This window comes from Talpa occidentalis, unplaced genomic scaffold (assembly GCF_014898055.3).
Source record: "Talpa occidentalis isolate TD23 unplaced genomic scaffold, MPIMG_talOcc4v2.1 talOcc4.4, whole genome shotgun sequence".
Lineage (NCBI taxonomy): Eukaryota > Metazoa > Chordata > Mammalia > Eulipotyphla > Talpidae > Talpa > Talpa occidentalis.
Genome location: NW_023604295.1, coordinates 107,471,907 through 107,497,813, shown reverse-complemented (window position 1 = coordinate 107,497,813; position 25,907 = coordinate 107,471,907). Strand labels below are relative to the sequence as shown.

Sequence of the window (25,907 nt, the reverse complement as noted above, 5' to 3'; positions counted from 1 at the left end):
TTTGTTTCCATTTTTTCTTCCTACCCTATACCCCATCCTCCCAAAACTGATGGCATCTAGTAGTCTTCATAGGTTACTTGTAAATAATTTTTCTTTTTCTTTCTTTTTTCTCTTCTCCATCAGTGTAGTGAAGGTATCCATTTGAAATTCAATTCAGTTCAGAAAAATTAATTTTTGTTTTTAGACAAATCGGTAGACATTTAACAGTATTATGAGAGATAAGGACTGGATTGAAAATGATAGAAAGTTTTCCTGCTTGCTGACAATTTTATTTTGAAACCTCAGGCAGAATTTAATGCACTGTGGCTTTACAACTCAGAAAGCAATCATTCTATGATCAGAAGTACAGCAATTCAACTGATAGGAAAAGCCTGTGGCATTTCATGAATACACGAAGATCCATTAAATGGCAGCTGCTCTTAGCTTTTCACTGTCATACTGGGGCATGGGTACAGAGCATTAATTCCATACAGCAGGCCTCAAGAATAGCAAGAGATTCCACGCCTTTTTTCACAGTCTTTCCTTTATTTGAATTGGGCAAATTGGCTGACAGGTGACTGGTGGGTTCTATCTGTGAGGCTGATGTAAAGAATTTTGATAACAATTGACTTGAAGCAACTAATGTTATCAGATTATGTGGTGGACATTTAGTTAAATAGTTTTCTTTGACTCTTATGTGGTTTTGGTCTTCACCTTCTGTATCAACATGTTCACTTCTGGCTATGATTATTTGATGACCAACATACCTGTTCTCCTCTGTAGATGACATATTCTGCATACGCTAGTCCATTCACACTTGGCCTCCCAATAACCGAGTGGTGTCCTGGAGGGGCATGAGCCATTTTCATGGTGCTGAATTGCAGAAAGGATTTTCCAAGGGTCACTCTACAGAAAAGCATTTGTCTAAAGAAAAAAGGAAAGCAACGTTTTGTAAGAAGTTTTAAAACTTAGAATGATGTAGCTGTTAGAGTTTATTAGGTTTTTAAAAACATTTAACACAAGACAAGCTATTTAAATGTCATTTTCAAATTTATGAGTAAGACTGGGGTGAGATCTAATATATCGACTTACTATAAACAGCATGCTCAATAGTTACACTTGAGTTTATAGTCATTTTGGAGTGATTTAGGAAACAATCACAAGAAATATCTATCTGTAAGTGCTGACTAGTGAAAAAGTTACTAGAATTTTTGTGTGGATGGATGGGAGGAAAATGAAGAAAGTAAGCAGATGGCAGCAGCATCTGAAATTAAGGTTGGGTTTCTTGCAATGATGAAGCAAAAACTGGGATGAGAAAAGTGGCTCATATAGAGAAATTTTTAGCTTAAATGTATAGGTGGAAATTATACTACATGGGTAAAATGTGAATCGAGATAAATGTCAAACAGGGAAGAAAGACTGATTGGGAAGAAAGCACATTATATTCACAAGGGGTTGCTCCTAGATATCCAGGCAGTCTGCCGCCTGTTTTTGTAAATCAAATTTTACTGAACACTCATACATGCATTTACGTATCATCTATAGTTGCTTTTGTACTTCAAGAGCAAAACTGAGTCACCGTGGACTGCAAAACTTGAAAATACTTATTTTGTGGCCCTTTAAAGAAAAAGTTTGCTCATCCTTAATATAAATAATAAACATTTTAACTAATTAGTAAGACTGTCAAATTGTTAAGTGTAAATAGTTATTATTCAATCAAGTAGTTTATAGTAGCAAAGTCTGATCTTTGCATTATGACTACTCAGTGATATTACTTTGAGTCAAATTGTGCCAGACCAGTAGAGCTGGATCCTGTCTGGCTGACTATTTTAGTGTGACATCATGGATGACCCTATGGGATGCTGGCTTGGTAGAAACTAACCATATTCTCCTGTGGGCCAAAGAAGAAATAGTTTGGATCTACATTAGAGGGAGGCTTTTTTTTTTTTTAAATTATTATTTTAATTTTATATATTTTTTACATCATTTTTCATTTTTGTACAATATATGCATTTTCATTTTGGTTATAGTCCCCATACAATCCCCCCTCCCACCCCTCCCACCCCCGGCCTGGCCCATAGTGTGTCTCTGGTTTATAGTTGCTTGTTGATTGTGACTTTTATTTTATTATAATTAGTCTTTTTCCTGGTCCCTTATTTAGGTTTCCTAAATTCCTGCTATGAGTGAGACCATCTGGTATTTTTCTTTTTCTTTCTGGCTTATTTTGCTGAGCATGATTAGAGGAAGGCTTTTTGAACTCCATCTCTGCAGTGTGGCAGCACCTTAGTGTCCCTGGACTCTACCTGAGCAGTTGGCGGGGCCCTCTGCTCTGGCCACTCTCAGCCCCTATGTCACATCATGCTTGACCTGATAGGCTCTTGCCTCCTGCCTCTGCTACCTATCTCGGGGTTTCCCTGTAGCTATGGAGGCAGGAAGAAACGCAGTTCCAACCAGCTCATTAGGCCACTGGCTGTAGATGGGCAGGGGGAATACTAGTTCATGTCTGCTGACTGCTTTTTCTTGTGCAGTGTGGTGTGTTTTGAGATGCAGCAGCCTAAAATGTGGGGACACTAATGCTGACCATGGGAGGACTGGAGCTAGTGGATGAATTCATCTCTTTTCCCACAGTGTACTGTTCTGAGATGTAGTAGTTCATCTTGTCTCTCTAAGGATGTCTTAACGGACTGAGCAGTCAACTGCAGTTTTTATGAATCTGTGGCCAACTCACAGCCCAATGACACACTGTCTTTGCTCTGCCTCCTTCTCTAGTACTTCATTTATCTTAATGCCTTCACTTTTGCTTCCCTAGAATTGTACTTGCCAAAAAAGTGCTAGTCATAAAAATTGTCTGTTTTATATTTCTGTTTCCTAGGAAACCTTAGCTAAGACATAAACGTAACTATCAAATTTTAATGTTAATCCTCTTCTAGTTTCAATTTTCTTATTTGTTTAGGAGTTAGGTTTGAAACAACAAACAGAAATTTTTGCATGTTACATCTTGAGAACTTTTGTTATTAACCACAATGGACTTAATAAAAAGAGATTTCCTTCTGGATGTTAGAACTGCCAATGGTTTACACCCTTTGCTATAATGTAACTGAGATAGATATGTTTTAAGGTCAACAACTATAATGAATTTCATTTTCATGAGTCCCTTTGAGAGTCAATTGACCTACAGGAGAATTTACTAACTTAACTTAGCAAAAGTAATACACTTGGCTAAGAACAATGCAATAAATCCCAGTATTTGTAAACTTCAATTCTTTTGTATTTTTTCCATTGTCAGGAAGGGAATAGTATTTTATTTTACTGATGTCTCAGAGAGTATACTATAATTCTCTTCAACTTTTGAAATCCTTCAATTTAAAATCCTATTAAAAAGCTAACATTCATTTATTTACTAGTATTTACAAAGCTAATATTCTTAATTTGGACTTTTCAAAGTTTATATACCCTGCCTTAAAACATCAGAGTAACCAGCATTCAAAAAAGATAAACACATGCAATTTGCACCAACATGGATGGCGCTGGAAGGGATCATGCTCAGCAAAATAAGCCAGAAAGAAAAAGAAAAATACCGGATGGTCTCACTCATAGCAGGAATCTAGAAAACTTAAATAAGGGACCAGGAAAATGAATAACTATAAGAAAGTGAAAATCAAAATCAACAAAGACCTATGGGGGTGGGGGGCGGGGAGGGGGAAGGATTGGGGTAAAAATAAGGGGATTGCAATTGTATGGGGAATATAAAAATAAAATTTATTTAAAAAAATGCTATTATAGTTATAAAAAAATCAGAGTAACATCAGAAGCAAATTAAAGATAATATTTGTTATAGAAGTTGTGTGTCTTAGTTCAAATGTAACTAAAACTAGAGGTTATTTGTTCTACAGAAGTAATTCTCAATCTTTTCTTGAGAATTCTGAAGCAAGGAAAATGAAGCCCAGAAAGAAAGCCAAGACATAAGAAGTTTCACTGCGACCTATGACTGGCTGATGTAGTCTGGTTTCCACCACCATTGGTAGCAGCTCTGCTGTCAATGCTCCTGCCCAGACAGAGGCTGATCAGCTATTCCAACTTAACCCCCAAATCTGTCTGATTCGTTAGCAGACTTTTGCAGAGCCTGAGCGATGAATTTGGTTCACTACCTGAGGATATCAGCCACCACATGAAAGACAAGATACTCACCTGTGGCATATGTAACATGAACGATCTTTGTGTGTGGGGCAGCCTGTTCCTCCTCCAATTCCATAAACATACTGATTGCTTTTAGAGGAGTTTTCAGCAAAATAAATCCCAGCGCCAAACATTCCTCCTATGTATGCATGCCGTTCATCAAACCCTTTATGAATAATAGCATTAATGAAAGGAGAACCTAGAAATATAAAAGAAAGATTGGTTTCTGAACAGTTTTCTAGAATCTCAATTACTTGTATTTTCACTTGGTAGGTTAATATTAATTATAATGCATAAGTGAAAAATTTATTTTGTATAATGACACAGAAATTACTATGTATTTGAATCTTATCAGGGATCCACAGTGTCTAACAAGCAAGGATGTTGCATGGATTTTGCAGAAGGTATAAGATTTTTGAGAAGCAAAGTACATGTGGCATTGAAAATACAGATTATTTTACACTCAATCTTACTTTAAGTATGCGCAGATAATTTGATAAACTAAAACAATTATGCTAAACTACAGTAAAAATATTTTACTATCTAGATGGTTCAACTGGTAATGTAAGTTCTAAAACAACTCCAGATAAATTATTTTCATTATACATGCCTTGGAAAGTATTAATATATAATGCTTTGGGAAGCTGGTACCAACATGTAATTTTTTGGAAAAAATATCAAAACACACCATTTTTAGCACAATTAATATAATCAATAACACAGGCTTTTCATTTACTGGAATTTGCAAGCCAAGTGTGAGGCCTGTAATTACTGCCACAACATGGCACGCACCATGGAACAGCATGCGCTCGTTGTGATGGTTATGATTTTCCTCAGATACCTCCTTTTGTCTGTGACAGAATCGCTCTCTCAACTTCTTGTTGACAACTTTTTGAATCTTTAAAGATGAGCAAGAAAGAAGGAATTAGTGAAATATACATTCTTGACAGTTTATAATTTAAAACGAAAAGTATGTTTTCTTTTAGATAAGATTGGTTTTTGTATTTTGTTATCTTTGCTTAAAATATTATTTAAAAACAATAAAATTGCCAGGTCAGCATAATTCAGTTAGCACTCTGACTTTTTATTGACATAATTTTCAGTTATGGTTTTAGTCATTCTGCATTAGACCTGGTTATCCCTCAAAGTTAAAGTTAAAAAAGTTACAAAATAGGAGTTAATGTTAAAAAAGTTCTGACTCCTCTCCAGATTATTAAATTTAGGATTTAGGGCCTGTAAATGTATTTTTCCAAAAGGGTAATTCTGATGTGCACTGCATTAACTTTTCACAGGTCTATTAATTTAAGAGGTTCTTAAACAGTTCCCAACAGATTGTATTCATCTTCATGACATCCCTCTGAAAAAAGCAGACAGTAGCGATCTACCCCATATTATAAATTAAGGTACTGAGATTAAGATAAGAGTTAAATGTATTCTGATATAATTGCTAACTCAATTTGATTGAAAATCCAGGTCTTTCATGCTACTCTGAAATGGTGATAACATTACTGTCAGGGATAGTTCAAATTTGTGGGTGAGCTGAAAGACCCATTACCATATTTGCCTCACTCACACCAGCTGTCTAGATTTCTATCTGGAGCTTTGGTGTTTCCTAAGTGTGCCCATTCTAGTGAAGTATGGTCTGGTACATGGGTCAGAGATTCCATTATAGTGAGAAGGGCAACAGGCTATCCTTGACAGTCTGAAAATAACACTTTACATTTTTTTCATTGTCTATATTTGATTTTTTAAGGCAAATCTTGCAATCTAATATTCACCTTGAAATTTTAAAACTTACTCGAATGACATTGTATCTATTGAAGATTCCACCAGCATTACCACCATCTCTGTGTTCTCGAATTGTACTTTGCATCTAAAGAACAAAATAAGATAGTTAATTTTCTGAAAATATGCCAGTATATAATTTTAATTTTAAAGACATTCCTTTCATTGTTAGCAACACTAGGATTCTAAGACTAAATATACAGGCGTTCACTATAAATTGATCACCAAGTTTAGTGGAAAAGTATTTCTGGTGAGAAAACAGTTACAGGCATAAATAAATATGTAATATATGTTATACAAATTATAAATTTATAATTTATATTCATATAAAAGAAAACAATATCACATTAAATCATCTACATTACTATTTTACATTGTTTTTATGAGAATGAGAAACAACATTGTGATTAACTGAAACTAAATCTCTTCCATCAAAACACCATTGTCCAGCGTTGGTGGTATAGTGGTTAGCATAGCTGCCTTCCAAAACACCATTGTCCAATTGTTAAAAATAAGCATGAAGAATTAAAAAAAAAAAAATCAATACATTTTTGTGCCCCAGGTGGAGTATTCCTGATAATCTCTTTAATTTGGCATCTCAAAGTATACATACACAGAGGGGATGTTGACTATAATGTACAACTAAGTGGAATAACTGGCCTTAGCACATTGCTTATCCTTCTTTCACTTTCCAAATTAAAAAGAATTACTATGGAAAATATAATGTTTAAAAGTTCTAAGTTTCATATAGAATCGACTCAGTGCTGTACTTGTGAAATTACTACCACATTTTGGGTGTTATTATCAGATTTTACTAAATACAAGCAGGATGATTAGGCAATCAGACACTAAAAGACAGATGCTTTCTGATAACTGGCTAACTGAATAACTACCCTGAGGTACGGGGTTGAGTTCCTGGAATGGGAGTAACAGAAGCACTAATTAAAAAAGCAGGAAACAAACAAACATGTAGGCATATCTTTCTTTGCTTAGATATTTGCAGTTTATTATGTTTATCATTATTCTGATAATGAGATTAGGTATTTTATTATGCAAAAGAATCAATGTGTAAACCTCTGCATCTGTCTACAGGGAGGATCATACAGACAGACTTACTATGGGCTTTAAAATAATTGTGACTGGAAAAACAAAAGGTGACTCCGAGTTATGAGGCAGACTTCATAAACATGTAAATTAGGCATGTAATCACATTTTATAATTTTGCATGAAAATAAAGAAGAGAAGATATTTGCAATCTATGAGGCAAGAGTCTCACTTTTCATCATTCTTAAGAAACATTTCTAGCAGTTCTAGAAGGGTTCTTCCCTGCACGAGTATCAAAGAAAGTTTACAAAAGAGAAAAGACAGATATGGCCCACTCATTGGCAACCCTAGGCTTATGATGTGAAAGTAACATGTCATAGTGAGAATCCATAGTCCTATTTTAATTTCAGCAATATTCCAACACGATGGCTAAGGGAGAGAGAATAATAGAAAGTCAATGACCATAAGTTAGTGGAAGACAAGCTTACCTCCCCTAGAAAAATAGGTTTAACTACAGATTTCAGGAAAAGTTAATCAAAATTTCGGATATACGTTACCTCTTCTTCTACTGACTGATATTCCTTATCTTCTGGAGCAAGATCCAGCAAAATAGTTCCCTGATTAACACAGTGAAAAGTCAAGTAAGGATTGGTGCCTGTAAGAAAGAAAAATAACTTGTTAAACAAAAGTCCATACTAATCAGGCTTAATTTTAAGGGAAATTTTGTTATAAAAAATTGATAATTTGGAACAAGTCTAAAACATTTGCAATTTGAATGTAATATAGAGGTTCTATCAAACAAATGCATCTGAAAACAAGAGAGGAGATGGAGATGTGTTTGTGGAAAATATTATCTGCTCTTACAGAGTTCCTTGTACACACAGCAGGGCCCAAGAAATATTTGTTGAACTGAACTCGATCATGAATATAAATGAGACTATGTCTGATAAAGTAAAGAAGCGTACTAATTACAATGTAGTTAGGTCTGAAATAAAACATTATCTTCTAAAAAACAGAAATGGACTGATACGGAAACTAACAAGTTTTAATTATATTATTCTTGCTAATTTCATTATCCTTATTAATTTAATACAGATAAGTAAGCAACACTCAAGATTAAGACCTTCTAATGTTCAGTTTCATACACTCTTAAATGTTCTTGACTCTGCATGCTAGTTGAGTAATTCAAGTTGTTCCCTTACTCTCCCTCTTGCTTTACTGGAGTGAAAGTACTTCTACCAAACACAGAAAGGATAAATATGGAGGCATTTAAGGGAGAAAGACAGGAGGTTTGAAGGAGCAAAGCACAATGGAAAAAACCATGCTGACAGTTGTAAAGGAGGGAGAGGGGCTCCAGATGAGTGAGAGAGAAAGGTCAGATTGGGAAAAGATAGGTTGTGAATGTCTGCTTTTATCCTGAAAGCAGAAGACTCTACTAAAGGGTTTTAAATAATCAAATATGATCACACGGTCATTTTTAAAAGAGTCTTTTGGCTACAGAGTAAGGAAGGCACTGGAGGGAGGCAAAGGTGAAGGCTGGAGATAAGCTGGAAGGGGCTGTGACAGCCCAGGAGCGGTGACGGAGAACTGGATTAGATGATAGCAGTGGGAAAGGGCAGCAGTATAGATTCCAGAGATAAATTTAATTACAAAGTATGGGGTGAGAGGGAAGAATGATTCAGATTTTTAAGGGAGAGCAATTAGAAGGAGTGTGATGCTGGGACAGGGAAGGAAGGAAATGTCACACCAATCAAGCACATGAGCTCTGGGGTGGAGTGGCCTGAGTTCAAATGCCAGTCCTGACACTTATCTTGTACCACCAATTCCTGAAATTATATCCCCCCAACCCCCCGCCCCGCAACTGCCTACCTTGCTGTCCACCCAGGAGTCTTTCTACTCCTTTGATTAATTTGTGTCTGTGTCCATAAGCATTGATGCCTATTTCTTTCAACTCTTCATGACCCATATCAGCCAACACATCCAGTGTAATCTGAAAAAATGAAACAAAATAGACTGCTAAATTGTAATAGTTCCTCAGAGATGAACACTTTTCCATTAGTCTTCATTGCCATAAATTCCACCCAAAGTAAGAAAACTTTTCTTTCCTTTATAAGCATGATCTTAAAATTTTCTTAAAATTGTCTTAATAATCTTATCAGCTTTTTACCTACTTGAAACAGTCCTTAATTTGCTTCTAGTCAACAGTAAATTGACTAGAAACAACAGGGATATTGAAATAAACATGCTATATTCCCGTTTGATTATTTAATTCCATCATCTTTTGTTTGCCTCAAGATAGAAGAAGGAAAACCAGTAGCTTGAAAATGGGGCACTACCAGATTCCAGTACCTAGCAAGTTAAGAGATATGATTGGTAGGGGAAATTGAGAGATGTCTGGCACAGTGACACAGAATGTGTTGAAAGGAGAACACAGTCTTAGATAGCAGGATTCTAATGAGGACAAGGGAGAACTTGACAGTGCTAAACGTATAAGTATGGACGAGGTTACCTTAGTAGTGAGATTTTTCAGTTAGTATTTAGATTACAGACCATTTCTACAGAAGCTATATATAGAATTCCAATTTGGAGAAGAAAATAGTTGTTATTTAAGTTCTATAAATCTAAGATTTAACAATCTTTGCATCCTTAGCATACATTCTATTTTTGTACAGTGGACTTCTGAAATTTTGGTTATTCAGTTTTGTGGATGGAGATGATTTGTTAGCTAATACTATGATTCAAAATCACCGAAGTACTTTGTTGACTAAAAGTAACTGTGACTCTACCCCCACCCAGTGGATATGTTCTGAATTCACAGGATAACATCTTGAGGGAGAAATGGGACATTTTCCAGCTAAAAAGAAGCCTTGTAACAATTCAAATGCTACTTAAAAAAATTAGCCTTTGATTTTATATCCTGGGAAAACTAAGACATACCTTGATTATTATTCCTTTTCCAACTCAAATGAGGTATTTTTATTTTTATCTATTACTTTCTCCACCTTTTTCCTCGCCTTTAACACTTTTTACAACTGACGAATTAGGCCTGGAACTCTGCTGATTTTTATTGTCAATTCAGAGTATTATATAATGAGTACAACAAGTACATATCACTCGTTATTTAGAAATAATTATTAGATTACTTCTCAGTGGCCATTAAAAAAAAAAATCGCTCCACTGTGTAAAAAGTGCACATTTACTTCCAATCATCCAAAGTAATTTTTTAGTAAAGCTTATAAAAAGCATCAGTTCTGAAATATGTATCTTTGCGACAGATTAGTTGATTCAATTATAGAAGCCTTTACATTTTTAGCTAGATGTGATTTTAATATAATTTGGAACCTTACTGATATCCTAATTTTGTCCCTCTCAATTTTCTAATATTCAGTTCAAATTAGGCTGACATAAAAATGGAGTCTCATATTTATGTGGTAGACTCAAATTCAAAAAGAATCCTTAAGCTTTCTGAATGGATATATATAGTACTATCTGGAAGAAGCAGAAACCAGGCCAGCAAAACACAGTATTTTCTATGGAGTTCTAGAGAAGAAATGAGAATACATATTTGTCATTCTATAGCTCCAATCATAAAATGAATAGCTCATTTAATCCTCACAATGACTCCATGTGTTACTACTGATGGGGCTCAGACAAAAGATTAAAATACTACACAGAGAAGCTGAAATGTACTGTAATACCTGTCTTTCCCTTGTTTGTATTTCTTACAAGGGATGATGACTAGTAGAAAGTTAAAATAACTAAATTCAGTTGCTTTACATTATATCACAAGTTTGATGGATAAATTATATCTAGCACATATTTAAAATCAAATTTTAACAGCTAAACTAAATTATCTTGCTTTTATATAAAGCAAAAGCACTTTGGGCCTCCCCCGTGACGCAGTGGTTGAGAGCTGGGTTGCGAAGCTGCCCACAGCCTCCGCAGTGCTGGTTCGATCCAAGGCCTCCAGGCGAGGGTCCCACACGGCACGCAGACTTCTCCTGCTGCCCACTGCTCCCCTCAGCAGTGTACTTCGTCAGCCTGCCTGTTCTGTTCTCTGCTCTGGCTCTGGCTCTGGTGAATTCTCTCACCCTCCTGCACTTCTGACTTCTGACTGTACCCAGTGCTTGTATAAATGAATGGATAAATCTTTAAAAAAAAAAAGCAAAAGCACTTCAAAAATGCTGCTTCAAGAAACCCCACCAACTGGGAGAACATTTTTGCCCCAACACTAATGATAAAGGACTGATCACAAAAATCTGCAAAGAGCTGATGAGACTCAGCAACAACAAAGAAAATAATCCAGTCAAAAAATGGGCAGAAGAGCTAAAAAGAAACTTCTCTGAAGAGGAAATGCAAATGGCCAACAGGCATATGAAAAAATGTTCAACATCACTTGTCATCAGGGAAATGCAAATCAAAACTACCATGAGATACCATCTCACACCAGTGAGAATGGCATATAATAAAAAAACTAGCAACAACAAATGTTGGCGAGGGTGTGGAGAAAAAGGAACTCTTCAGCACTGTTGGTGGGAGTGCAAACTGGTCCAACCACTATGGAGAGCTGTGTGGAGATTTCTGGACCTACTAAACATAGAGCTTCCATATGATCCAGCAATTCCACTCCTAGGTATTTACCCAAAGGACACAGAAACATCAATTCCAAAGAACACCTGCACCCCTATGTTTATAGCAGCACTATTTACAATAGCTAAGCTTTGGAAACAGCCCAAATGCCCAAAAATAGATGACTGGATCAAGAAGATGTGGTACATATACACCATGGAATATTACTCAGCATTCAAAAAAGATAAACACATGCAATTTGCAGCAACATGGATGGCGTTGGAAGGGATCATGCTCAGCGAAATAAGCCAAAAAGAAAAAGAAAATACCGGATGGTCTCACTCATAGCAGGAATCTAGAAAACTTAAATAAGGGACCAGGAAAATGAATATAAGAAAGTGAAAATCAAAATCAACAAAAAACTATGAACCAGAGACACTTTTTGGGGGGTGGGGGGCGGGAGGGGAGGGATTGGGGTCAGAATGGGGCGTTTGCAATTGTATGGGGGAATATAAAAATAAAATTTATTATTAAAAAAAAAAAAATAAAAAAAAAATGCTTCTTCAGGAAGGACTGCTGCTTATTTCTAAGATTTGTTCATTTTATCTGGGGGTGGAGAGGGAAAATTAGAATTTTAATGAAAAAGGCTGTTCTTTTGTTTGGGTTTAAAAAGTTGCAGGGTCTGAGTAATGGTTATTAAAACTAACTTTATAATCATGTTCACAATGAATATGAATCCATGCCTTTGACTTTCAGAATTTAAAATAAAAACTTATGTATATATTTATACTATATGTGGTAATGAATGTTAACCAGTCTTTTTTATGAAAATATGATGTAGGTTGATCATAATATGTCCATGAGGACTCTTTCAAATCATAGCATTCCATGAGGACTCTTCTAAGTCATAGCATTTATGTTCCAGGAACTGCAATGTCAGTCACACTGAACTTTTCCATAGAAAAAAGGCATTTTCTATTCAGGAAGCTACATTATAAAGGGTGGGTCAAAGTGTCAATGGTATATTTAACTAACAGTAAAGGATACTGGTATATATATTATGTAAAACAGAGAGCCAAGCAAAGTGTATATGTTAAACCAGTCAAGTTAGTTAGGAGACTTGACTTGAATTAAAAGGGCCCAACATAAGTACCCTCACTCATCTCACTACACAATTATCTTGACAATCATCACACATTCCTGGCCTGATACAGATATATGGAAAAGTTTACAAAGTGCACTACTCTATAACTGAAGGCTAGTAACACAATTGGCTAAAAGAGTTAATTTGAATGTTTGATGATTAAAATTGTGTAGAAGAGAGTCAAGCATGGGTCAATACAAAGAAAGAGAACTATGCCAGGTAATACACATTAAATAGAATAGTCAATGTATGGACTATAAAAAAAGATACAAAAACTTTTTAGTAAAAAGGATATCAATGGAACCATTTACTCAGAACAAAACTAAAGTGAAAAAGACAATGACAAAACTAATGAAACAAGGATAAGCTGTTAAAAATAAGGACTATAGGACTAAACTATTAAAAACAATAAAATGAGATAATGAAATCCATTACTAAAGATTTGTAAGGTAAAAAATGAGAAAATAAAACATAAAATTATAATGTAAACTGATGAAAAAGTAGAAACTAAAGTCCTTGACAAACTCCCAATAGCTAACTGGAGTTGTCGTGTGACTTAGGGTCTTCAGTTTATTAAGCAAACGTATGAAATTTCATTAGTGTGGATATGATTTTGGAAGTTAAGTCTGGAGTTTGGCTATTGCAACAGAAATGGCTTTAGAATAGTTTTAGTACTTTCAGGGAAGGAATAAAGTAAAAAGATTCTATCTGTTTAGGATATTCTCACAAGAAATCTCAAGCAGGGTCTGGGTGAAGATAAAGGGAAATTATGTCAGTAATCTATAAAGTTTTCACCACCAGCAGAAGACCCAGCTGATGCTTCATTAAAGCATATTTTAAAAATTGACACAGTGTGACTGGGGGTTTTAGTTATCTGGACATTTTTGAAGGTATTGTTTTTTTTTTTCAGGTAAGGGGAGTCATAGGTTAAATGTCCTAACCAATGTTACACAACCAGTAACAGGGAGAAGATAATCAAAATGAAGGTATTCTTTTAATCTAGTACACGTCAACTGTTTTGATCACTAAGAACATTAAAGGTGAATACAAATCATGACATAAAGAAATTTAGCTTAAAAATTAAGAAAAGGCACTAGGAAATCTTACAAGTATAACTAAAATGAAAAAAAGCTGGAGTTTTTAATTAACTTCAAAGTGCCTATCAGCCTACAAAGAAACCATAGTGGGTCAAAGAGGACAGTGAGACGTTTAGAAACTATGTCCATATAAAAAATAACTGAAAATGAAGGTATATTTATCCTTAAATAGGAGGAACTTTATAGGAGTGGGCAGTTGGAAGGGTAAGTCTTTGATAAGGTGGTTAGGTCTTAAAAACATAGGAAGTCTATATTTATGTTAGTGAGTTGATTAGTGGCCCTTAAAAAGAGAGCTATCTGTTGCAACCCCCAGAACCTGTGAAGGACTTTATTTGAAAACCTTTTTTTGCATCTGTGATAATTAATATATAAAAACCTCATTTGAACGAAGTCAGGAGGCTAGAAGAGAGTTCCCAAGCACAAGTAAGCAAGGTACAGGGCAGAATCTAACTGAATAGGTGTGCTTGGGGAGAGTGACACAGCTGTGTTGCGCCAGAGGGAGTAAGACGTCTCCTTTTTTGCCCAGCAACAGCTCAGTCAGAATGCCATAACCCAGCAAATGAGAAAACACACCTCTTACCTCCAGTTTCCTCCAATGTTGTTTATAACAGTCCTTCTAAAATCTACACAAGTGTTCTTTCTTTTGTTCCATGGAAGCATGCCTGTGTTTTGCCATGAGATCATACTTCCTAACTGCTTTTCTGTGGTTGTTTCTGATTAAATATATTTTGTTGGTGAAATAATTGGCTAGCTCGCTGAGGGGAGGCTTTAAATTTAAAGCAAGTGTCCTTACAAAAAACACAAAGAAGAGAAGAGAGACACAGAGAATGCCATATGATGGAAGCAGAGATTAGAGAAATGTGGCCATAAGCCGAAGGGGCCCCCAATCACTGGACACTAGAAGAGGATGGAACAGATTCTCTCCTGAATACCTTATAGGGAGTGCAATCCTGCTAGAAACCTTGATTTTGAATTTCAGGTCTCCAGAACTGGAAGGGAATAGATTTCTGTTGTTTAAGTCATCAGTGTTTGTGCTAATTCGTTATGGCAGCCCTATGAAACTAATATAAATGCAGACTAGAGATTAGATTTCTGTGAAAAAGAGGGAAATGCAAACCTAAGAACAATGGATTACACAGGGTGACAGATTTTGGCACACTTAAAACTATAAACATTTTATTAAACTTGTCCAAGCTGTAACAAGTTATCTTCCCATAGGAATGCTAAAGGGGTAACCCCTATACCTGGATGAATGACAAAGATTTCTAAGGACCTTTCCTATTCTAAAATTTCATGTATATCAATTAACAATCAACTTAAACTCAGAAATTTATTAATCAATATTTAACACTAACGTAATAAAACCATACAGTAATAAGCTAAAAACTCATTATCCATATTAAATAAAATGACAAATAGGAAGACTTTAATTCATAAGCACTCTAATGATGACTTCATAATATGACCCTCATAGATATTTAAGATACATTTGAAAATAGACTAGGTCTACCTGAGTGTGTGGCTAATTTTTGGTGCAACATTAGACTGTAACTGGACAACAAGCAGCTTCATAAAGGGGCAATTTTTGAAAAGTACACTTGTCCAAATATAACTTTGTTTTCTAATTTAATGACAAACAAATCTTTGTTTCACAAAGATTTTGCTGAATAGTTTATATAAAAATTTCCCATTGGCTTTAAGGTAGAGACTAGTCACATCAGTAATACAGTGAGAGGATTAAATGTGAACATTTTTTGGAAAAAAAAGAAATCAAGGAAGATTATGCAAACATTCTTAAGTGGTGGTTTCATGGTCCAAGTTTTGACATGTAATAAAACATATGGAGATAGACTACTTATAAAGACACAACACAGTTAACAAAGACTCCCATCATCTGTTAGACAGTTTTAGGAAGAATATGAAATACTGGATCCCCCTGGCTGCTTTAGAGGTGTGCTGTGGTTTTTTTGGTTTTTTTTTTTTAAGTACAGGAGGGTGAGAGAATTCACCAGAGCCAGAGTGGGGAACAGAATAGGCAGACTGACGAAATACACTGCTGAGGGGAGCAGTGGGCATGGCAGGAGAGATCTGTTGCACCATGTGGGACCCTCGCCGGTGGCCATTGATCGAACCGGTGCTGCAGAGGCTGCGGGCAGCGCTTTGCAGCCCAGCACTCAACCACTGCACCACCAGGGGAGGCCCTGCTGTGGGTTTTAATGGAGGTTAAAAAGCAAAAAAGAAACAAGTGCCAGTTAATTATTCTTAATGTTTAATTAAAAAGTCTCAACTATAAATGAGAGCTTACCTGCTCTGTTTCAAAGATGTCCCGAAGGTGCTCAAGACCAAGGCTTTTTAGGAACTGGCTGATATTCATATCAAGACCCGCAACTAAAAAAGACAAATTATTAAAGCCCCTCAGAACAATTTTTAGACATCCAGAAAGGAAATTCTGTCACTTTTTTTTAAAACCATGGCTCTCTGATACCCTTGGCTGTGCAGATGATTTTATACAGCATAAAATAATCCAGAATATATAAACTGCATTCTGACATTTTGCATCATTTTTTCTAAATTTGTTTGAGGAGTAAAAGCAGATTTATCAAATGAGTAATATTTATATTTGTTGTAACATCACAGAGCATAACCTATATTTTCAGTGAACTATTTATCAGTTTGAACTGAAAATTCAAATTTACCAGCCACTATTCCTGGATCTCTGAGCTTTTTCTGATATTACTTCAATAATAAGTAGTTTACTGAGATAATAATGTTGGAAATGAATATACTGGAATATACATAAGAAAGAACACTGTAAATACCTAGGAGCTTATTTTATGAAGATGTATTTCTTGTAAAGTAAAATTTAAAGTAAAATTTCTTGCCTGTAAAATTTATAGTAAAGTAAAATTTCTTGTCTGTAAAATTTACAGACGGACTGATTGTGTGGTGTTGAATAACTACCAATAGAAAAAGTGAAACTCTTCATTTGAAAAAGGACAACAAAGAAGCATTCATAAGGTATACTTGCCTTCTCCTTCCTTTCTTTCCGCACCTGCTGCGCCATCCCCTGTGTTGGACGCTCCTCCCACTGCCAACTCCGCTAAGGGGCCGGTGAGGTTATCTATGCTGCTAGCAGCGGACAGGCAGGAGGGGGTGGATGCTGGTGAGATCAGAGAGGCACTCACTACAGTAGCCTGAGGTTTGAAACAGGTAGGTAAGGCCTCTGGGGGCATGGCATCTATCAACAAAGCTCGGATATCATCAGCCTGAGAAGAGTAATACAGAAAACAAAAATAGTGCATTTTAAAATAGTTTAGTTTTTCACCAAGGACCAAATACTTTGTGAAATTTTTCTTAATAATTGTCTCATTATTTCCTATGTTTTTGATCATTTCTTCCACTTTCCTTCTCTGATCCATAGCTCCAAAGAGTCCCAGCAGTTTCAATAGGTGGAGTGGAGAAAATACTTAATTTTTAAAAAAAACATTTCATCTTTTCAAAATCTAATGTACAGTGTTAAGACTAAGCTAATAATACTTTAGTATGCTTGAAATTTGCTGAGAATAGATCGTAAGTGTTCACGAAACGCTTCACACAAGTGTTCATAAAATCACACAAGAAAGAGTCAACTAAAAAAGAATGTAGATTACATTGATTCTTGGAAATGCTGTCTTAATTAGTGCAAGGTGTGCACACAATTGCTCATAATGATCACACATGAGGATATATAAGTTAAGATTTGAATAGAGTAAATAATATTTCACCTTTTTTTTAAAAAAAGCACATGCTGATTTTTAATCTCTTTTAGAAGTTCACAAATTCATTATATTTGGCTTATGCTTAAACAACATGCATGATTATTTAATCTGTTTCATTTTAGAAGTTTAATTCATTATATTTTTATGCTTAAACAACTAGAATAATTTTTGTTCATTTAGTTAGTGCACACTTAATAGTTTAATGCACAATTAAAACCTGGTGAATTATTAAAGGGATGGTACTTTAATTTGGCTAGCTTATCCATGAACTTTACAGTTTGTATGTATTTGGCATGCCATACCACAACAAAGGGTGGCATGTATTTGCTTTTCCTTGAATCTATCTGGGTTGCCCTTTACATTGCTATGATCAGGAGAATGCAGAACTGATGTTCTGAGGGTTTAAAGCCAGGCTTTCAGAAGACTGGCAGCTTCTACTTTTTCTCTTAGAAGCTGTCCTCCTTGCTGTAAAAAGTTTGGGCTAGACTACTGAGTGACAAGGTATGACCTACAGAGAGAGGCCTGTATGATGAGAGGCTATCCTAGACATTGCAGGCTCACCTGCAATGCACAAGCACAAGACTGTGAAAATAACAAATTGCTGTATCCTTCATTTAGTTTTGGTTAAACTACTAAGTATTTCGAGGCCATCTGTAACGCAGCAATAGATCTCGAAAGAGAGTGTGGTTTGGGAAAACATTTTTAGCTTAAAAAATTGCATATTATTTTAACTATACCGTAACTCCCTGACTTTCTTAAAGTTTAGGGAAGATAATGCTATGCTTAATTTTGTGACTAATATTTAATAACAAAAATTTAATTCTTGGTTTTAAAAATATTTCTATAGCATATCAACTCATTTTCCCATCTTCAGAAGAATCGTGTACAGCCCAGAAATGAACTTTTCTTTCATTATCTCATAGCCTCAGGTAAATTATCATTAAGATTAGTTGCTCTAGAATAATAAGCTAAATGTAGGAGGTGTAAGGTATTTTGCTAAATGTAATCCTTTGAGGACATATTCCAGATATATGTTTTTCTATGATTCATCTTTTCCCTCCAAGATAAGTATGGCAAAAAGAATTAAGTTTCTACTCAGTTTGCCTTAAAGAGTTTTAAATTGTATAAAAAACATGCACTTAAAAAAATTCCAGAAGGAGGGAAATTTGTCCTACTATGCACTAATAAAGGCCATCTGCTAAGTCCTGGAATTTAATGTCAACTCTGAAGGTAAATAAAGGTAAATATTTTGAAAGGAGGACTTACTGTTGCCAGATCTAAAGGTGTCTGCCCTTCTTGGTTCTTCATAGTTGGATCTGCACCGTGTGCTAAGAGTAGGGCACATAACTGTGTCCTTCCTTTTTGGGCTGCTTCATGAAGAGGAGTAAATGCCCACTTATCTGTAGCGTTCACACATGTGTTGTATTTTATCAATAGTGCTGCTATGTCCACATGCTGAAGAAATACAAATGGATGTGAGGAGTTAAGAATGCCTCTGTTTCAGTATTCTGATACTTAATAGATGTTTCCTCTAAAAAATAAAGTATTTTCCCATTCCTCTGCCTACATGCCTACATTTTGGGTTCCATCTTCTCCTGCCTGCTCTAAAGCCTCAATTTCACACTCTTTTATCCCACAATCCTTCATGGGCTTTAAAATTTTTTATTCAACCTTCTAACATAGTTAAGTGTATCTTAAAGACAAATACACAATGAAACTCATGCCTGATTCTAAGTCTCCTATTAAGAGTCTAATCTGTCTGCCAAACTTTTAAAAACAAACTTTCTATACCTATTGCTTTTTCTCATTGCAATCTAAGCCTACTTTTCTTCTAAGCCATTGCAATCTGAATTATTGAAACACTCGTCTCAAAAGAGTCCTTCTTTAGCCTTTGGGAAAGTAATATAACATAGCAAAACAGTATTTTACAAAAATTAGTCTAATTGGAGAAAATGTCAGAAGCGGAAACATTAATAACCTGGGCATGAGGTGATGATATCCTAAATTGATGGTTATCCAGAATGGAAAAAACTACTAAAAGTTTCGACATTGGCCCTGACAATATAAATATTACATAGCAATATAAATATAAAATACAATATAAATATAGCAAAAGGTGAAGAATAAGGCTAGGGATTCTGAGACCAGGCAGTTTTGTGACCTTATTGGGATTATGAATGAGATAGCATCATTAAAAATTGATTGTAAAACAAAAGATAAATATAGGTACCACCCATGTAAATATAAAAATCACTTAAAACAATACAAAATACAGTGATTTGTTTCCCTTTTTCAAAGGAGTTATGCTGAAAAGGATAGAGTAGTTTTACTCAGTTAACCCAAAAGCAGGGGATAATTTCAAACTTCTCCCCAGTAAGATTACAGATTATTTAAACAGTGTTTCTGATGATTAATTTTGTTCTACTCCATGTGTACTGGCAGAAAATAAAACTTGGTAGACTAATTTGCATAGGTTTTCAAATTTAGACAATTGAAGGAAAATTTGTGTACATGTGTAAAATAAATTATATAGATGATATGTATTATTAAACTTTCTTTATGTTGTTGAACTTGTGGCTTATGCTTGGAAAAAAACAATTACATGCTAATAAGTCTGCTGACAAGCATCTGAAAGAACAATAAACAGAATTACTACTCAAGGAGACTGAAAACACAATTCTTAAAGTCTTTTTAAATAGCCATACCACTAGAGCAAAAGCAGTAACTGAAATTTAAGGTTGACAAACACAATAAGTAAGCTACAACTCAGTTCTATACAATATATAAAATCTACAGAAAGAAACTGAACTCTGCTGGAATATTTCTAGGAAAGTCAATTTAATATGGCTCCAGAATCAAGCTATAATACAGAATGCTTTAAATGACCAAAACAAACAAACAAACAAACAAAACATAAAAAGACTGTGAGGGTCCTAATTTAATTTTACAGAGTTGGGAAGTAGAGAAAAGAGAAATGTGCATGGGCTCCAGTTAGCCATTTAATCGTTTAATGATATAATAAAATCCTCCCGAATGTTCTACATTTTAGATTTAAAAGCAATGAAAACTAAAAAAATTGAGAGAAAACTCAGTGAGAACTGATTTATTCTAATGAGATGATAGAAAATATATACTTCATGGTAGATAAATAGCAATGCCTTACATTTCTAAATAGCATAAATGTTAACTTTTTGTGTAAATGTATGTTAAAAAATAGCATAAGGCATTATAATACAAGAACACTAAATATGATAAAGCATATTACCATTAATGTAAACTTATGAAATCTGTGACTTTTATTAAAACTTCTTAAACTATGTTTTGTTTCTCTATTTGGAAAAACTGAGGTGGCAAGTTCTTTTATACAAAAAGGCTCAAAGACATGCAGACTTCAGACTGAGCTACCCAGAAGAAAAAGTTAAAATATGCAGCAAAGAAAAATTAACCAATAAGTAACAGTTTAAATGACTTTTTCTAAAGACAAGGTGTGAATTTATTTAAGATTTATTTTTATTTATGCATACAAGAACTGGGGTGTAGGCCAGAGGTGTGGGGGGTAAGAGGATTTATCAGAGACAGAGTGGGGAGCAGCGGGCGAGACAGGAGAGGTCTGCTGAGCCATGTGGATTAGCTCCCTGGCTGGGGATAGAACTCATATGGGGATGGAACTCATGCTGCAGTGGCTAGCAATAGCTCCTTAGCGCTGAGACTTTAACCCCTACACAACCAGGGAAGCCCCAGTTTAACTGACTTTATGTAAATTCTAGGTATCTCACATTATTATTTTATACCCAATCTACCAGTCATTTTCTACTATTGAAGTCAATTAATCTGTGTCTATTTCACACTGCTGCTGAGTTGGTCAAACATTGACTATTTTTAAGGCTGTGCAGTAAAACTGTGGCACAGAGGCCTTAGTTCCGTTTTACTCAGGATGTGAGCTGTAGGGAGTTATTTTATAATAGCATTGCCTTTTTATATTGCTTAGGGTAGAGAATGCCCTTTCCACATGCATGGTCATATAATGATCACAATATAAAGACGATCATAGCATGCAAGCTTTACTAAAAAGAAAACTGAAGATTAGAACGAATAAGGCATTTGCTGAAGACTGTGGGGTTACTAGAATACTGAAGGGTAGATCCCAGATGTTCAGATTCCAAGTTCAGGTCTTTTCATTATAACAAAACTGCCTGCAGGGTTTTGCTAGACTAAAATACAATCAATAGTCATGTCCTGATGAGCTGAAAATGGCAGAATATGATATTGGAAAGAACCCATTTAAACAGAGATCACTAGATAACACTATACGTAAACTACAATATTTTATTTCTAATATGGAAGCCTTTAATCCATTTAAAGCACTACAAAAACCTCCTCCACAAAACTATTATTTCAGGTTATGTGCGTCTTATTATACCATGCACTCAGGCCAGTTCAAGCAAAGCATCACTGGGATGAATACAATATAACAGTTTTGTCACTCTAACAGAGAAATGTGCACTGGAGTCCTATAACTGTACAAAAATATTCACCTAGTTTACAAAAACCATGAGTAAAAAGGTACTTTTGAAACATATATTACCTATATAGCTAGAGATAATAAAAATATAATTATATCTACCTTGAGGGAAACAAAGTTGCTTTAAAATTTTTAAACTGTGGGCAACATTGGCCCTTATATTAAATCTACTTACTAGCCGATATAAATACTGATTTGATACAGTTGCTGACAGTAGATTATATGGTACATGAATAGCAATGGATAAAATTATTTTCTAGAGCAGAGATTCTCAGTGGGGAGGATGACAGTCAACTGAGAATTATAATATGTCATGAAAGATGTTACTGGGGAAAGCACACATTGCACATGGTAAAAACACAGCAACAAGAAAAGGCCCAAAAAAGCTATTATGGTGAATAACAGTGCACAATCATCAAATCAGGTATTTGATTTTTGAATTTACAAGCTTAATATAAGAACTATCTGTCCATACAAGGCAAAAGTACCTGCTATAAACATACCGTGTAGCTTATTAGTATAAGGATGGGATGAACCAGGCTGATCAAAACCCCTACTGTGCCCTCCACACAGCCTGGCAAATTTCTGTTCACTTTTACCTCAGTAAGTAAATTAACGTCATTTACAAAGAGCTTATCAGTAGGGATGTGATGACAAACAGAATAACATACAAAGAGAGAATGAAACCAAAAATGCTCATTTTTCATTCTTATATTAGGATAGCAGGAGTTGTGGATAATAGTAAAATAAATTTATGAAAATGTAACAGTGGGCCTCTGGTCAGGAGACTAACTGCATTATACTTTCCATCAGCTAATGACAAAAGTGTGTCAAGGGAACATGAAAGAAGACAAGTTCAACCTGCACACTATATTACTAATTAGCCACAATTTTTTTCTCACATTGCCTTCAAAATGGCACATATGTGCAAAGAATAACATCTTAATACCCTTCCAATCAGTAGAATGAAAATTAGAAGGCAAACTGCTTATTTCACAATTATTTTCTTTTCCCTCTATGACAACAGGATAACATAAAAAGAAGACCATGAAAGAAAAAGATAATGGGATAGAACTTTCCCACATTCATAACGAATGGGATATATAGAAAACTCCACAGATCCATGTAAGTCTTCACAATTGGTAGTGTAGAGTTTTATTAGGTCAGGTCAAGAACTATAATTCTATTGCCCATCCCTATGCTTAGTAGGTTTATATAAAAGTTAACAGTCTGATTTAAGTTCTATTTACCATATCAGCTTTACGAACTTAACTGAAGCTCAGCAAAGGGGTTAGTGGAATACAATATGAAGGGAAGAATTATTTTAAGAAATGCTGAACACTACTCCCTAAATGACACATTTATAATTCACAGGGAAAAGGGTTATATATAAATACATGTAATATGTCAGCAGTAAATATTTTCAGTAGAAAATAATGTAGAAATTATTTCAGTAGAAATATATGTTGTACAGCAAAATTGTGAATCTTACATGAAAGGAAAATTAAAAGAGCATCTAGTAATTTTAACAAAAAATCAATCATCTCTGGAAAGATAACTTTAAATGATTCAGTTTCAAAATGATATAGGTACTAATAATATATTTATTAAATCTGATAGCTTTCAATTAATTTATAACACATTTAGAAGCATAATTTTCTTGTTTGTGCCATTCAAAATTGGAAGATTTGCAATCCTGAAAAGTATTCCCACTCAGATTTGTTATGTCAGAGGGGGTATGAAAAGATGAGGATAATCCCATTATGAAAACCCAGGGAGATGAGAAGAAGAGACTGTGGAAATCATGTTAACTAGCTTTACTTAACATTTTGTCATGCTTTTGCAAACCTAGATACTATCCTTATCAATAGTGACTCCAACTATGAGAATCCCTGGCATCTGTGGATTTTTATAGTCAGTTAGGGACTAAGTGGTTAAAGAGACAGGCATCTGAGCATTCATTTTATTCCTGTGCGATTCATCAGGTTTGAAGTGGGCCTTGGAGACTTCCAGGCAGGCAGTTCTAACAAACATCATCAAGGCACTGTAACACATTCATCTCCATGTTCCTTTCAGGTGGTGATTATAGTTACAGAGCATTGAAAGCATGATTCTGAACTTTCACCTTGGGGTTTGAGTTAATCATTCTAACTCTGTGAAACCATATATACCAATAGTTCAACCATTAACTGAATATTTTTTAAATACTGATGATAAACATAAGTCACCACAGGGGAGCTTTCTCCTGACTTTCAGTTTCTAAAATCTACTTGACTACAGCTAAGATTTATTATCTGCATTAATAAATATTAAGTAAGCAACTGTTACATACCTATTATTGCACTAGGTAAGTTGAAGAGACAAAAAATGCTATGAAAAGTGTGGTCCTGGGCCAAAATACAGTAAAGTTTAACTGGAAAGGCTAGACGCTCTAAATAGATTAAAACTGTGCTAAATGATGCTAAATCATATATATATATATATATATATCTCATATATATGATATATATCATATACTCACATATGTATATGTGTATATACATATATATACTTCATGCATATTATGCTTATAACAAAGTAGTAAATGCCAGTGAAGTTTCCTGACTTACCCCATAGGATGCGGCATTATGAAGAGGAATTAAACCACCTTTGTCTTGGGCATTAACATCTGCTCCATGCTCTAGAAGATATTCAGCTACTTCCAGGTTATTGTAGCCTGCTATAATATTGAAAAAAAGGCAAACATGTCAGTGTAAAAAAAAACCTCCTATATATTTATATATATATATATATACACACACACACACACACACACACATATACATATACACAACTCATGGGAGGAGAATATTAAGGTTTTAATACTTTTTGCTGTAAAATCTAGTATTATCACATAATTAAGAGCTTTTCCAATAAGAAATTATATAAAATTATATTCATGAAAAGCACTAAGTATGGTCAGCATTTCTCTCATCTTTTTATAAACAGTATTATGTATCCAAGAAAGGACAGCCAGACTTGGAAGTGCTGGGGTGCTCACCTGCTAGGTGCAGAGGAGTTGAGTTTCTGCCCTGGGTATCTCTACAGTTGATATTTTCTGGAGTACAGAGCTTCTGCACTCTTGCCAGACATCCCTTCTTGGCTGCATCCAGCAAGGCAGCATCTCCTCTCAGTAAGTCCTGAATATCGGTGTCTCCTTCTTTTACCAAATCTAAAGGTGTGTTTCCATCTCTGTTCTTCTTAGTTGGATCTGCTCCATGCTACAAAGAAACAAAATCCAAATGGCATTTTTTGAAGATTTGACATTTTCTATAGTATCTTTTAAAAGATTTAACATTTACTTACATTAGTATTAATTTTACATTCACTAATCCAAGGATAGATATCTATTCTATATTCATTTTGAAAAGAGAGGCAACATCCTGCTTTAGTTTGCAAATTTTTCATTTAGTAGTATAACTACTTTTCAACCAAAGTCCTAAGCCTGAGATCAATGGTAAGGGAAGCATTGAGTTCCTTTCACTGTTAATATATTTTCTCAGCTTCCAAACTATCTTTGGAAGTTTCCTTAAGAATGGCCTGGAAGTTAATTTTGACCAGATTTCAATTGCATAAAGATGCAAAGATGAGGGAAGAGGAAGACACACAGGTGGAGAGAATGCCTTAATTTTAAATGTAATCATGATGAAAAAAGTTTGGTAGTTTTTAGTATTTTTACCACAAGTCTTAACACTTATTATGAAATCAGATATAAATGTTACTAACAACTAACCTGGTTTTAAAGTAAATGAAAGTCAAGATAGCGACTGCCATTGGCCCACTGCAGAAAACAG

General features: G+C 34.9%; 1 protein-coding gene across 1 annotated transcript in view; it reads right to left on the bottom strand.

The window, feature by feature from the left end:
* Positions 1-25,907, bottom strand: part of TNKS (tankyrase) — a 158,939-nt gene that overhangs the window by 5,792 nt on the left and 127,240 nt on the right. The window contains exons 16-26 of the mRNA XM_037525996.2: positions 25,115-25,334; positions 24,684-24,793; positions 18,819-19,007; positions 16,823-17,060; positions 16,100-16,182; positions 8,854-8,974; positions 7,542-7,639; positions 5,954-6,028; positions 4,948-5,053; positions 4,168-4,354; positions 747-903 (exon numbers count right to left, since the gene is read on the bottom strand). Coding sequence (XP_037381893.1) covers positions 747-903; positions 4,168-4,354; positions 4,948-5,053; positions 5,954-6,028; positions 7,542-7,639; positions 8,854-8,974; positions 16,100-16,182; positions 16,823-17,060; positions 18,819-19,007; positions 24,684-24,793; positions 25,115-25,334 — 1,584 coding nt within the window. The remainder of the gene's footprint in view (positions 1-746; positions 904-4,167; positions 4,355-4,947; positions 5,054-5,953; positions 6,029-7,541; positions 7,640-8,853; positions 8,975-16,099; positions 16,183-16,822; positions 17,061-18,818; positions 19,008-24,683; positions 24,794-25,114; positions 25,335-25,907) is intronic.